The sequence below is a fragment of the Hipposideros armiger genome, unplaced genomic scaffold (assembly GCF_001890085.2).
Source record: "Hipposideros armiger isolate ML-2016 unplaced genomic scaffold, ASM189008v1 scaffold_505, whole genome shotgun sequence".
NCBI lineage: Eukaryota > Metazoa > Chordata > Mammalia > Chiroptera > Hipposideridae > Hipposideros > Hipposideros armiger.
In genome coordinates this window covers 485,184-500,387 of record NW_017731855.1, presented here as the reverse complement: position 1 = coordinate 500,387, position 15,204 = coordinate 485,184, and the positions used below count along the sequence as shown (strand labels likewise).

Sequence of the window (15,204 nt, the reverse complement as noted above, 5' to 3'; positions counted from 1 at the left end):
TCAGAGTGCAGGAGGCTGGAGATCAGGAAGTTGTGGCCGGGAGGATGGACAACAACTCTTTCTTGAACTTAGTCACATGAACAAATCCTGACACTGTCTGCATCTCTGTGGTCCCTTAGCTGAACTTTGCAGGGTCCTTGCAGCTCTGGCATTCTGTGATTGTATGAAACTAGCCTTGAAGAAGTCCTCGAGCCCATTTTGTCTCTCGTGATAATTTTCCTTCAGTGGAACAAAGGTTACTTGTCTAAGAACCAAAGCCTCTGACTTGACTGATCAAAGTTTATCACGTGCGTTGAAGCCACCTACTTGGCAGATGTAGTGAAAAGTTACACAGATCTGGGCCCAGGACAGGATGCTGGGGCGTGGGAGGGGAAGAGAGCAGGTGCTAACTCTACAGATAGCATGCCTATCGGAGCGTTTTGTTACATTTCCTATTTGTATCTCAAAACAATTTTATAGGAATCACCAAAGAAATCTTATCATGGTTTCGAGACCAGGCTGGGATGTAGGGTAAGGATTTCCACAGCTGGTTTTATTTCGAAGACAATCTGATAAGACTACACAAAAGCCATTCAGAAATGCGTAATCCTACACACCTCAATGATTCAATTTGTTATCAAAACGTTGGGTGTTTTTGATGTTATTGCTCTTTTGTTTTTTTTACTAGTATGTAAGGAGCTGGCGATTGTTTGGAAAAGTCATGTCTTAGGCTAAGCAAATTCTAAAAAAAAACAACTCAGGATGACAGTTGTTTGTCTATTGCTTAACACATTTCAGAGATTTTTCATGCACAATCTTTTTTGATCTTCACAACAGCCTACAGGATAGGCAAGGCAGGTACAACTGCCCCCTTAGGATATGAAGAGATGGAGGTCTAGAGAGGCAAAGTGACTTGCTTGAGGTCCATAGCAATGTACTGGTAGAGCAAGGACTAGAATTCAGGTCTCTTAAGTGCAGCATATTTTCCCTATTCTGAACAGTTACATACGCATCAGAAATTATCTGAGGGACTGGAACAGTATAGACAGGCAATTGGGGTAAATTAAGCTAATATTGCTACTTTAACCTCAATCAAAAAGTTTTGATCTGATTTCCCTTAAGACACTGCTTCTCTTGGCCTTTGAGAAATTTATTTTTCTTGAATTACCTTTCCAGCTTAATTTTATTTCATAATTTTCAGCACTCTTTTTTTGCTTTATGCCATGTATACTTGACTTGAAAAGCTGCCAGGATTTTGTTGGGTTTAAATATTAAAGAAATCTTGAGAAGCAATTAGCTAGTGACACACCAGTCATAAAATCAATCCAAACTTTTGTTGATATTTGTTTCTTTCCCCATATACCAGGTTCCCGCTTTACATTAGTAAGAATGAAATTGAAATAAGTCTATTGCTGGTGGATTAATTTATCTCTTTCCTTGAAACTGGTGAACCGAAAAATTTAGACAGTGATAGGAAAATACTGCCATTGTCTGTTAAAGCCTGTGACATTTCAAGGCAAGAATGAATGTATGGAAGAAGAAGCTTGTTTCTTCTTTACTAACAAAAGGGAAAGCCTGGAAGTGAATGATATGGGTATAATAAAAAAAAAAAACCTTTACGTAACTTTTTGCTGGGAGAGAAGACTACGAAGCACATTTTCCAGGAAGTGTGGGCTGCGACGATTGTGCGCTCTTAACTAATCCTGAGTAAGGTGGCCACTTTGACAGTCTTCTCATGCTGCCTCTGCCACCTTCTCGGGCAGAAGATATCATTTCAACTCTAACACAGCATGATCGAAACATACAGCCAACCTTCTCCCCGATCTGTGGCCAGTGGACCACCCGTCAGTATGAAAATTTTTATGTATTTACTGACTGTTTTTCTTATCACTCAGATGATTGGGTCAGCACTTTTTGCTGTATATCTTCACAGAAGATTGGACAAGGTAAGAGGAACTATGACCCTTTATTAACTAAATTTTGGGTCCTTATTGATTTGTGGGTTGGTTGGTTTTAGTTCTCCCTAAATAATGGACAATGGTAGGTACGCAAATAGGTAAATGTTCTTGTGACATAATGTTTGTTGTCTAGTTAGTGAAGTCCCGTATTCTTGTCTCTGGTCACGAGCTTGGGCTCTGGAGTCAGATTGCCTGTGTTCAAATCTTGACTCTGCCCACTACTAGTTCTGTCATCCTTAGCAAGTTATTTTACATTTCTATGCCTTAGTTTCCACTTCTGAGAAATGGGAATTATAATGGTACTGACCTCATAGATTAAATGAATTTAGCCTTGAAACAAGCTGAGAACAGAGCCTGGCACTAAGTAAGCACTGTGTAGGCATTAGCTACAATTACTTGCTAAAGTTTTGCTTAAGAAGTGAACTATTTTTTTATTCATGGAGACAACTTTTTTTTCAACTGGAAAAGGAGAACATCAGTTTGATCTGAAATTTCATGGTGTTTCAGATTAGCATAGATACGGATAAATCCCAGAATTTGCAGTCTTTTAGTAAAAGTGGCATTCTCTGTATAATTCTTCAAGTGCTGAGTGTAGTTGCAAGCTGCCCAGTTTCCTTCTGAGATGTTTTACATTCTTAAATATTTGAACTTATGGGAACAAAGAATAGAGTAACTTAGTAGGTTGGTTTGCATTCTTAGGAAGATATAACCATTAGGATTTATCCTGTTCTGATGTAGTTACCCATTTTCGCTGATGGGTAATATTGGCTGTGTTGACAAAATATCAATCATAGATGAAAAGAGAGATTTGATCAATTATCTGGCCATTCCTAAAAGTTTCAATGTGGGAATTGGGGGTGTACAGCATCTGGAGACTGCAATTTCTCAGGGATATTTGAGTGTCTTCTATTGGGATGCCAAACTAGAATTAAGGTCATGAGCTTTACCAACAGTATAAGGTGGGGCAATGATAGTTGAGGCAATTCACTGGGTTACTCAAATTTTAAGTATCACTGCTGAGAAAATGGGAGGGGGGAGTTCTGCATGCGTGTGTGTGTGTGTCTGTGTGTGTGTGTGTGTGTGTGTGTGTTTGGCCTGGTGGGCTCTGCCTGGACATAAGCTTAGCTTCTACCCCTATTGACCAGGGTAGGCTCAAATTTTCCATAGCATTTAGGTATGTTCTTGATGACAGTGAAAGCCGCCAGTTACCTGCATCTTGTTTTGAATCCAAAATGTTAATCTTAAAACAAGAAAAAAGCACAGAATTAGTTGATTATACAATTGAGTTTATACATTTAGTTATTCTAAGACATTGGGGAATAAAATGTCTTGTTAACTTTGGAAATGAAAGATGATTTCTTTGAAAACACAAATGTTTCCTGCAAATACCAAAGTTAAAAAGAGAGAGATGTAATTAGAACTTGAGTTAATTGGCATACATTGCAAATTAACTTCTATTTATAAAGCACTGCGTCACAAACACTAAAATGAAGTGGACAAATTGGCTCAGCAGAGAACTATTTTATAGATTGTGTTCATAATGAGCAATCATTATTGAAGCAATGGGAAATATGACAATTATAGAATGTTAATACTATAATGTACACTTTGTGCTGAAATTTTATTAGATTAGCTGTGATTTCTCCCTAGGGTTTCAGATAGTATGACATTTTAATTCCTGGCTTTTGTAGATTTTTAAACTGCTAATACCAAATATCAATAATTTAGTATAACTTTTTATTCCCCATTTGTATTCTGTCAAGCCCTCAAGTCCTAAAGTCATGGAAGTGAATGTAGCGGCAGACATCATTAGCTGCATTCTCATTCAGAATTACATTTCTCATGTCCCTGTTATTTCACAAATAGATAGAAGATGAAAGGAATCTTCATGAAGATTTTGTGTTCATGAAAATGATACAGAGGTGCAACAAAGGAGAGAAGTCCTTATCCTTACTGAACTGTGAGGAAATTAGAAGCCAGTTTGAAGCCTTCGTCAAGGTAAGGAGTAGGTGAAAGTATCATTGAAAAGTATTAGTACTTCTGCAAGATCAGAAACCTGACAATGTAAAAGTTTAAACACTTGTTATACAGAGGGTGCCAAAAAATGTACTCATATACACATTTTAAGAAAGGAAAACTGCACTAAAATTGTCATACTCAATATATACCAATAACAAAAAATGGATACAAGTCACGTTTGACTTCTGCAATGACAAGAGGTGCTCAGAGTGGTTCCCATCAGTGTCCAGACACTTCTGATGGCGGCGAACTACTGCTTGAGCAACGTTGACCAAAGTGTCCACTTGTATACATTTTTTTGGCATTCCCGTTATATACATACATAGGTATGTGTATTTATTTTTTAAAAATGAAGCCAAATTCCTATGTTCAAAGGGAATGGAAAGTTGGGAGGGTGCACACAGGAATGTTCTTGACAAGAATGAGGAAAAGGCACGCTCTCATTGGCACATTCACACATAACACATGAGCTCGTACCTGCAGCTGCCTCTGGAAAAATTATGAAGTACACCAAGTTTGTTTTTTGCATTTTGTTTTCTTTCCATCCAAATCTTGATGCCTTCTTGATTGTGGACCCATGGTCTGGTCCCCATTTCCCAGAGAAGCTATAACCATTGACCACTACAGTGTCGGCAGGCCACAGGTTAAGGTATTGCCTTTACTGGGGGTAGTAGGGACTTCTGAAGACTGACACAGTCTATCATATGAAGGATGGAATTTCACGTGCCATGAAATTGAGATATTTTCCTTTTATTGTGAGGAGAGGTACAGGGAGTAGGTGATGGGCCCTCTCAACACCACTCAAGCCAGACCCCATATAATACCACTTACTCTAGGGCCAATCAAGACCTGAGGCACAGAGAGTTTGAATTCTTCTAACCCAACAGACTGGTACCCAGCATGAAGTAATATAATGGGTACCTAAAACAAGAATTTTTAGAATGTTTATTTGAGGATGCCCCTACAACATTAATTCTATCAGCATAGACAAGGGGTCTAGAGACTCTTTCTTCTGAAGCCGAACATCAAGAAGTCTGTCTACATGCTTCCTTCTCAGAATGCTAAGTCATATACCCTTGGCCTTCAGCTCATTTGCGGGTCATGAACAGGAGGCAGCACTCCACATTGAGGGCAGCTCTGTGGGTATTTGGATAAACCAAGAGGAGCTAGTTCTCACACATAGATTATGTGTGATTTAACCTGGGAGTGAAGGGCTTAAGATCTTATTTCTGAGCTTATTCCTGTCCTCCTATACTGTCCCCGATGTGTAATTTAATCAAGTCGTGAAGACTCTAAGACCTTACTCCTGAATCACCTATGGGAATCAGAACTCAGCTCAAATTTACTGCTGGTTTTTCGGTTCTTTATGCTAATCTAGGTTTTAGATGAAGACTCCTAACTTTATTTTCAAGGCTTGGAGATGATTTGAGTTTCTCTGGTTCTTTGAGGCTTCTGGCCAGTATTACAGGGTGTTGAAATTTAAATGTGAATAAAGCCACTTTCAGAACCATGGTTAGTAATCCAAATAATATATATAACATATTTGGCTGTGTGACCTTGGGCAAATGACTTCACCTCTCTAGACCTCAGTTTTCTCATCTATAAAATGAGAGGGTTGAGATTAGCTGTAAGGGCACTACCAACCCCGACATTCTGTAATTATGTGATCAAGCTTCAGTTCCCTCCAATGGCAGTGAGAGTGACTGTTAACTTTTCCCTCCCTCTCTCCTTCTTACTGAGAGTTTTACAGTCGAACTGCCAATTCAGCATGGTTTTATTTCAGGTCAGATATGTAAAGCTTCCCAGATCGGCTACCCAGGATAGGAATAAGGAAACAGGCCGGTGAGGCTTCTCTGTGTATGCTTGCGTGAATAAACTGACAGCTCCAAAGTTTCATCCTCTAAAAAGGCAGAGCTTGTCAGGCATGTCAACTGGGGCTCCTTACATGTGACAGAGGAAGCCCCTTGCCTCTACTGCAGCCAGGGTTGCATCCTAATCAATGCATCGGTACTGATGATGCACACAATGGGGAGACCCAAAGTCCTCCTGCTACTCAGTCTTCTTCCAATGACTGAACCCTTTTCTAGGATCCATCCCCTCAAAATTCCCATTCAAAAATAATATATCGAACTGTTTCACCTAACAGGTCAACTACATACTAACCTCAAATTGGACTTTTATATTCTTAGCTAACATTAGCAGGCTATTTTTCTGGGTCATCGTCTGACTGATTCAGGGCAGCCTGAAGATTGACATTTTGGGCTCTGAATCATAACTTGAAGGGGTCTTAGAAATCCTCAGATCTAATTATTAACCCGGAATGTTAGTCTTTGAACCCCACGGTCCCCACCAAGTGGTCCCCCAATCTCTGTTTGAACACCTCTAATGACGAGGAACTCATTATCTCCTAAGGCAGGCAACACCAAGCTGTCCCTTTGAGGGAAAGATGGGATTCCGGAATTATGTTAGGGTAAGTGGAGGCAGCACTGTGAATGGTGTAGTTTCACATTAAAACTTACTACCTACCCCACCCCCTGCTAGAATGATCATTTCCGTGATGGCTTGCCCATCAATGCCGGAGATATCTTTGCTAGGGTCAAAGCATTTCGTTTTCAAGTTAAAGGTCAACCTGTCCATACCTGCCACATAGAGTTTCCACTGACAGAGAAATAACTAATCCCAGATTTTCTGAAAGTCAACATTAAAAAGTCTTTCAGTTGAGCTGGAGAGTAAAGCAAAAAAAAAAAAAGGCTCTGAGGAGTGTGGCTGGGGGAAGTTCACGGAAAGGCAAGGCTGGGTGCATAAAAGGCAAACTTTGCTGACTTCACGTTTTCATCTTGGCTAAACCCCTGACACCAATGCAACCACCTAGCCTGAAAGTATCTCAACCTTGATCATCACACTCCATTTTTTGAAAAGACACTAAATACTCATTTGTTTACTTGTTATCTCACAAACATTTTCCTGTTGCCGCACTTTCACAGTGCCACACTTCAGCTCAAGTGGAAAGTTGAGGCTCTGTGGCCTATGTGAGCGTTTTGAGGTGCAGGTTCCCCGTTAGGCTCTGTGACTTACACCCTCTCATCTGACGACTGAGCTGAGTCTACAAGAAGACACTCAATAGTAACAACACTAATTCCTTCTATAGGAGGAACAAAAAGGGAGGGTCTATGGAAACTTAATTCCAGTAATGAGAAGACATGCAAGACTTTGATTATCAGAAGATTTGAAAATACTAATGTCTTCCTCCTTTGTGGCCTGAGCATAGGCTGCTGGTGTGAGTTAAGCCCAGCCTACGAATGTGATCTCATAGTTTTGACTCTTACCTTCAGCCTCAGATTCCTTGGGTGACCTCGTGACAGCCAGTTAAGCCCTTCAGGCCTTTTATTCAGTATCTTTAAAGTGACAGCAGTAGACTTTATTACTTTCTGACCTGGGAGGATGGCAGTCAAGGTTAGCTTCTCTAAGTACGTCTATCCTTTCTTCAGTTGCTAAGTGAGAAGAAACTCCTGAAGAAGTGTTGCTTTTGCCTTTGAACATCAGCAACATTGGAAGATTATCTGTATTTCCTGTATGCTGATTACTATAAATAACTACAAGCCACACAAGGGCACACAACCAGCAACAAGAGCATCTTCTCAGCCCATTGAGAGGGACAACAAAATAAGAAATGTGTGAAGGGTTTTTTGTAGTCTGGGATTTCTTCCCAAGATCAAACTTACTGCGACCATTCCTTAAGAGATTTCAGACCAATTTTATTCTAATAGATACACACCCTGCTTTATGTTTGACAGTATTCTGTATACCAATTCCCAGGGGAGAACCGTCTCCCCATTCAGCATCATTTGTCAATACCTGTCAAAGCCAGCGAGGTTGGGGTCAGAGTCAGTATTGCAGCTTCTGGTCTGGAAAGAGTGCTAGAACGGAGATAATAAAGCCCAGATTCTGCTTCCAGGTATATCCCTGGGCTTTCTGGGCTGTCAGCTCATCTGACAGAGCCATGGGCTCCCAATCGGTATGATGGAATTAATGACAGGATCTGAGTCTATATGATTATCTTCACCAGAGTAAGGTTGGACGCCAAATAAATGATACCTCTAAACCCCCACAGCAGAGTTCCTGCCAAAATGACCTTTCGCAATGATTCTTATTTCAGGATATAATGGGAAATGAAGTGAAAGAGAAAGAAAAAAACTTTCAAATGCAAAAAGGTAGGTTGTTATTTACCAATTTCTATGAATGCTTAAAAACTAAACAAAAGCTTTATTATATTGAACAACCCAGTGCTGAATCAGAGAACTTTTCGCCCTGGAAATAAAAGAAGGACACAATTGGCAAATGAACACTTCTGCCTGTGATTTGGAAAGGCTTTGTATGCACGTATTTATGGGGAGGACTGGGTTCCTTTAATGCTAACAATACCAAGTATGAAGAAATTCCATTATTTTCAATACTTTAACCAAAGCAACCATATAGCCTAGTACCATCTACAGGGGATAAGATAATAAGAAGGTCATCATTTGGTAGCAGTTGCACTCATTGCTCAATGATAACAGTTTTTCATGGAGAACCATGGCCAGTGGAGCCCCTGGGATCAAGGAGTGAGTCAGTGTGACAATGTTCTATTCTTTGCCCTGTTCTTGATGTCAGATCATCTCGAACATCTCAGGGTTAGAAGAGGTCTTGATAGTTCTCAAATCCAGCACCGTGCCCGGAGCATGAATCTCATTCACAACGTTGACCATCTTGGCCTCTGATCAAAAATGCCTAGACATCTTCTGTGTCATAAAGCAGCCTGGTCCATCTTTAAATAGCTCTACTAATTACAATACATTTACTATACTACATGAGAAAAGTCTTTTCTCCTCTGCAGTTGAAATTGGTTCCTGGAATCTCCACTCACTGGCCTCAATTCTGTTCTTTGGGGCCATATGAGACAAAGTATAATTATTCTTCTACACAGCAGCTGTCCAGTTGTTGAAAACAGCAATCATGGCCCCTGAGCATTTTCTTCTCCAGGCTGTCTCCCCAGTGTCTTCGCTATTCCTTTAGACCCTTTTCAGGCCCTTTTCTCTCCTAGTTAGCTTCCTTTTTGGAAACTCCCTAACTTTCCCTACTCCTCTTTGAATGTAGCACCCCAGACCAAACACAATGATGCCTGGAGTGTACTGAGCAGCCGAGAGCGGGAAAGATGAAGTGTTGGTAGATGGGTGTTTTTATCACAAAGTCAGTGAAAATTATGCTATGGGTTTTGTAATGTTAATACACACAAAAAATACATACATACATACAGTTTTCTGAGGCAAAGGGAGTCGTCAGGGCTTGCTTTAACTATTGGTCTAGATGCAAAGGGTGATCTGATTTCCATGAAGGGTTGGTGGAAATCAGAATGACTGTAAGATAGGTTGAGTGGTACTATGTTATCTGTTAATTACAGTGAAATTTGAGGAAACAGTTCATGTGGATGCTGCGTACCAGTCTTCAGGGAAATTATAAACTTAGCAAAACTGGTAATTTAGGTCATTCCATTTGACTCAATCTTTATAGAGCACCTACAAAGAATCCAGCACTGGACTCATTACTGGGGGAAAAAAAAGAAGCTTCCATACAGTCTTTGAACCTAGGAGATCAGCCCATCATATTAAGAAGCAAGCCTGTTACGTGAGAACAAATTAGAGATATATACACCAGAGTTTGGCCAATTGCTTGACCAAATAAGACACTATAAGCATCTTTTTTTTTTACACTATAAGCATCTTACTGCTAATTGTGCAGACATGACCTTGAGGACCACTAAGATTCACAATGGATAGAAGTTGTTCCTAAAAGCAAGATTCAAAACATGTTTAATGAAGACTAATATTTTTAGCTTGTGTCAATCTATATAAAGCAGAGCCGAGTACTGAATAACTGTTATAAAATGGGATTGGTGAAGAAAATAGCCAATTCCATTGTTCAAATTTTAAAAACCAACGTTTCCCTCTGAGTATTTCAGACCATTCTATCCTTCCTTTTACATAATACTATGTGTAAGCACAGTCTCTATTATACAGCTATATGACTAGACCAAATAGTTCCATGGGCAGCTTTGTATTACTTTGGCCTGACAGTTTGCTTTTGGTTTCATTTCAGGTGATCAGGAGCCTCAAATTGCAGCACATGTCATAAGTGAGGCCAGCAGTAAAACAGCCACTGGTAAGTCCAAAAGCTTCTGAGCATCAGCCAGCCAAGGTGGAAGGCAGGGATGCTAATGCAATGCAGCCTAATGATTAGGCTCCTCTCTTCCTCTGGGGCCTAATTTACAAACCTACCCATACACCTCTCATTTGCTCTCTTTTGACTTCAAAGTGAGCTCAAATGTACAGACGGGACTTGGAGGGACAAAAAGAGGTGGGAAGCAACCCCAACGTTCTCATTATGTTCTTGCTTAATGGCTGATTCTAAATGATGAATTACTGGGTAGAGGGGCCATTGTTCTGACAACATAGAAGAGATGGCAGATAGTGACCTCCTGATTGGAAGCATCCCTCATCCTAACCTCTCTTTGCTGTGTGTAAATGGGCCTCAGGGGGTATTTCCTGACATCTGTCAATCCCTGCATGATTAACCCCAGCCTCACTGGGGCTAACCTCAGGGAAAGTAAAGGTAAAATCATTCTGCAAAGATCAATAGGTGCCAGGACGTTAGATTTTCCAATGAAGTAACAACAGATGACATACTGTAATCTTTTCAACTCTGAATGATTTTATTTCCATATACATTCTGTCATTATTCTAGCCCTTAGTTCTTTTTTTTTCCCAAATCTGTACCTCCTGATAGCTGGTGCTGGAGAATGTGTCACATCTGATAAATGGATGGAAACGCACACTAGCATAAAATCCCCTATATACATAAATGCAGTCTGAGAACATCATAGCAGTCTTTGAAAAACTCAGCACAGTGCTTCAGAATGGACTTACAAACCTTGTGTGTGTGTGTGTGTGTGTGTGTGTTAGGGAGAGAGAGAGAGAGAAGACGTGATACAGCCTCATCTGCGAGGTAGGGCTTAGGCTTCTCAGTGGGTGTATACATGGTTATCATGGATCATGGTATGGGAGTAAGAGCACTAGATAGAAAATTTTGAATACTCAGGTTCAAGAACCATGATTATCACTTGCTGGGTGGCCTTGGGCAAGTCCCTTTACCTACATATCAGTTTTCTGCCTCACTTATTTTACAGAGTAACTGTGAGCATCAAATCAGCTACTGTGGAAGAAAGTTATACTGTCAAGTGCTATACAAATTTAAGGTGTCATTACTTAGCTTACTTCACTGTAGTTTAGTTGTCAGAAGAGTGACACAAAGCCCTTCATTAATACCAGCTATTCCCACAATATTTAATAATTCTGCCAAGTACCCCTTTCTCAGAAAAGATACTATGGAAGAACATGACAACTATATTGGCTTGTCTAGGGTGGCCATCCACATGACACCTTCTTTTTTTTTTTAAGCTGAGCCATCCTGCCACCTGTTGGCAGCTCAGCAGCTGCTCAGCTCGGCCTGAGAATCGAACCACTGTTGCTCAGAACTCAAACTCTTGAGCGAGCTCTTAACCAACTGAGCCACTCGGCCGGCCCTTCACATGACACCTTCTCATCAGATTGGAGAACAGCAACAGAGACACCTCCTAGAAGAATAGCTTCCCACTGGTCTTTGTCCACCTTGCCCTTGGATATATTTCATGATGCTCAGATTCTACAGAAAGGCCCATGATTGATATTGGCCCTAGTATATCTTACAGTCTGCATCATAGAAGATCAGGTGGGAAGACAGTAACATTCCACACCCTACCCCAATCCCTAACCTCTCATTCCTACCTGGTCATACTGTTACAAAGTTGACCTACTCCCCACAGCAAAGACTAAAATTAGGGAAGGAATTACAAAAATAAACTTAGTGGACTAAAAGATTGGGAACCTGCACTTGTTTTCTTAATCAAATGGCACAAAAGTGAAAACATCATAATGAAGTGTCATTTCTGGAGTGGTCTGGAGAGCCAAGAAATGTCAGGCATTTGGGAGGCCTTTCTTATTACTAAAGGATGAGTCTTAACAGGTTGATAGGCCTAACACCGTGATAGACCAAAGACCACCAAACAGGAACTTTTTTAAAAGCTCAAGGAAGCAAATGCATCAGTTCTTTCATTTCTCCCCACCCCACAACCCGGGCAATCTAGCTCTTTATGGGAGCTGAGATTTAAAATCGGGTATACACACTACTTTGAACCCACTCAACATCTCAGCCGAGAAAATGGCACACTGTTGGTGGGTACTCTGGTTTAGCCACAAGAATACAGGCCCTTTCAAGTTGGTGGCGCCCACTACAATGGGAGATCAAAACACACAGTGAAATGACAGGTTTATTTTCATACTTCCTTGCCTAATTTTAGTCCTTGCTGTGGGAGGTAGGTCGGGTTTGCAACAGCATGATCAGATAGGGAGAAATGGGGTCTTTCCTTTTCTCTATACTGAGCCAGAACTAGGTGGACCAGCAACGTTTTGGCTTTGCAAAATTCAAGGAAAGGAAGAAATCAATGTTAATATTTGCAAGAACTTTGCCTGAATATTTTGGCATGCATAATTATGATGTGGATTTTGAAATCATTCACAGTTTCTTAAGTTCAAGGGCAAATTAGCTTTAAGAACTCTAAAGGGAGAAGAAAATTCACTGGGCTCTGTTACTTTAATCTTCACAACAAGTCTCTGAAATAGGCTGTAGTATTAGCCCCATGTTGCAGACAAGAGACTGAAATTCAGGGAGATTAAGTGATTTATGCAAACTTGAGTAGAACTTGGATTGGAACCCAGCTCCGCCTGAGTGTAAAGCCCATACTGACTTGTCAGCCATAGCTCCTCCATAGACTCTGAAGGCTGGAAGGGTCGTTAAGAAACCCTGATGCCCAAACCTTCCATTTGTATATTAAGCTAGTATCAACATGAAACTATATTTTCTGTTAGAATGTGAACCATGCTATGCTTCACCTCATCACAAATTTTTCCCTCTCTGTTACAGTTCTACAGTGGGCCCAAAAAGGATACTACACCATGAGCAACAACTTGGTAACTCTCGAAAATGGGAAACAGCTGGCCGTTAAAAGACAAGGACTCTATTATATCTATGCCCAAGTCACCTTCTGTTCCAATCGGGAGGCTTCAAGTCAAGCTTCATTTATAGCCAGCCTCTGCCTGAGGTCCATGAGTGGATCTGAGAGAATCCTACTTAGAGCGGCAAATACCCACAGTTCCTCCAAACCTTGCGGGCAACAATCCATTCACTTGGGAGGAGTATTTGAATTGCAACCCGGTGCTGCGGTGTTTGTCAACGTGACTGATCCAAGCCAAGTGAGCCACGGGACTGGCTTCACGTCTTTTGGCTTACTCAAACTCTGAGCAGCATAACCTTGCAGGCTGCCGCTGGGCTGATGCTGGCAGTCTTCATGATACAGCAAAGCAGTTAAGACCACCCCCTGTTGAACTGCCTATTTATAACCCTATGATCCTCCTCATGGAGAACTATTTATTATACACCCCAAGGCATGTAGGGCTGCAATAAGTGAATTACAGGGTGGGTGAAATCCAAACAGGTCCTGTTCCATAAGTGCTTATATTCTGAAGCAGCAACCCGACTGATGCAGACATCCAGAGAGTCCTATGAAAAGACAAGGCCATTATGCACAGATTGAATTCTGAGTAAACAGCAGATAATTAGCCAAGTTTAGTTTTGGTTTTTTTGCCAGCAGTGTCTTTCAATGGATAATGTATTTGATTTATCAGTGAAGATGCAGAATGGAAACAGGGAACCTCAACTCACATCCAGTTATCGTTGATTCTGGGTCCCTGTGGCCCTGATGGAGGGGGCAGGCTCTAGAAAGTCTAATGCAGTGAAGAACTGAAAAATCCTGTGCCTCACCAGCCACCCTGACACACACTCATTCTCTCTCTCTCTCTCTCTCTCTCTCTCTCTCTCTCACACACACACACACACACACACACGCGCGCGCGCACACACACACACACACACAGAGTCAGGCTGTTGCTAATCAGTTATCTTATTTCAACCCTATCCTTATCTCTATCACTGTAGACTGGGGGAGGAGGAGAGCAGAGAGAGCAGCTCTGAGCCTGCCCACTCCTCCTCAAGAAATGACTGTATTTAAAGGAAATCTATTGTATCTACCTGTAGTCTCCATTGTTTCCAGAGTGAATTTGTCATTATCCTGTTATTTATTTTTTGAATAATAAAGATCCCTGAACATTATTGTTGTTATTTAGCATCTAAGGCCCTAGGCCAGGTTCGGGGAAAAGGAAGTATTTGGAGGGAATTTTCCCAACCTTTGTGATGTTTCCATAAACTTGGTTCTCAAGCCTGTTGCACTACAAAATATCTTGGTGACATCACACTCCCTGGAAGTCTGTGATAGCCTTTGATGGATGACATGGAAGCTTATTCAGTGAAAAGCAATCTGGTCTTTATTTCCCACTTGCTCTGGAAAGTTTGCAGGGGATTGAAGAGAGACGGTTTCTTTCTTGATTAATCACAGCTAAGTGAAGCTGGATGGAGGGCCTTAAATGAGAAGCAGTTGTTTATCGTTTTAATAGCCATCTAGGTGGTTTCCACTTTAGGCAAGGGGAAATGGAGCTGGGACAGCCTGACGGGAAGTATCAGCCCCTCAGTCTCCCACTGAAGCCACAGGAGATAGTCCTTGTCACCTCCAATTGAGGGATTTTCATGTAAGAAACCCAGAGTGGCTTTTTCGTCTTCACTGGTAGAGGGTATCACTTAAGACAAACACCACATGTTCAAGCAGAAAAACGTTACTGTAGAACAAAGAAAGGGAAATGAGGAGAGGTGGGGTCAGCTCTTGGCCACTGGCCCTGCTCTTTGGTCCGCTGGGCAGCACCATCTCTTCTTGGCTGAGTGACTTTGAAGAACTTAGAGCATGACTTTGGAACCCAAGGCTGAAATCATGCTAGACAAACCTGCTGGGCTGCATGCTTTCTCCAAGGAGAGAACTTCAACGTGAGCAGGGGTGACATTTGTTGATTCAGGGACTCACTTAAGGACATGTTCACAGTGCTATTTTGTCCTCTGGAGAGAAGATCCTTCTAATGTGTTGGCCTCTGCATGGAACACTTGAAGGAAGTGGGACAGTGGCAGTGGTAGTGAAGGGATATTGGTCATAATAGACTCACAGGTATGGGCCTGCCTT

The 15,204-nt window shown here is 41.3% G+C and overlaps 1 protein-coding gene across 1 annotated transcript; it reads left to right on the top strand.

The window, feature by feature from the left end:
* Positions 1 to 1,699: 1,699 nt before the first annotated feature.
* CD40LG (CD40 ligand) lies at positions 1,700 to 13,981 on the top strand. The gene is made up of 5 exons (XM_019667775.1): positions 1,700 to 1,925; positions 3,804 to 3,935; positions 8,113 to 8,167; positions 10,089 to 10,151; positions 13,008 to 13,981. Exons 1-5 carry the CDS (start codon positions 1,770 to 1,772, stop codon positions 13,382 to 13,384), a joined length of 783 nt encoding a protein of 260 aa, XP_019523320.1. The 5' UTR covers positions 1,700 to 1,769; the 3' UTR covers positions 13,385 to 13,981.
* The last annotated feature ends 1,223 nt before the right edge of the window (positions 13,982 to 15,204 follow it).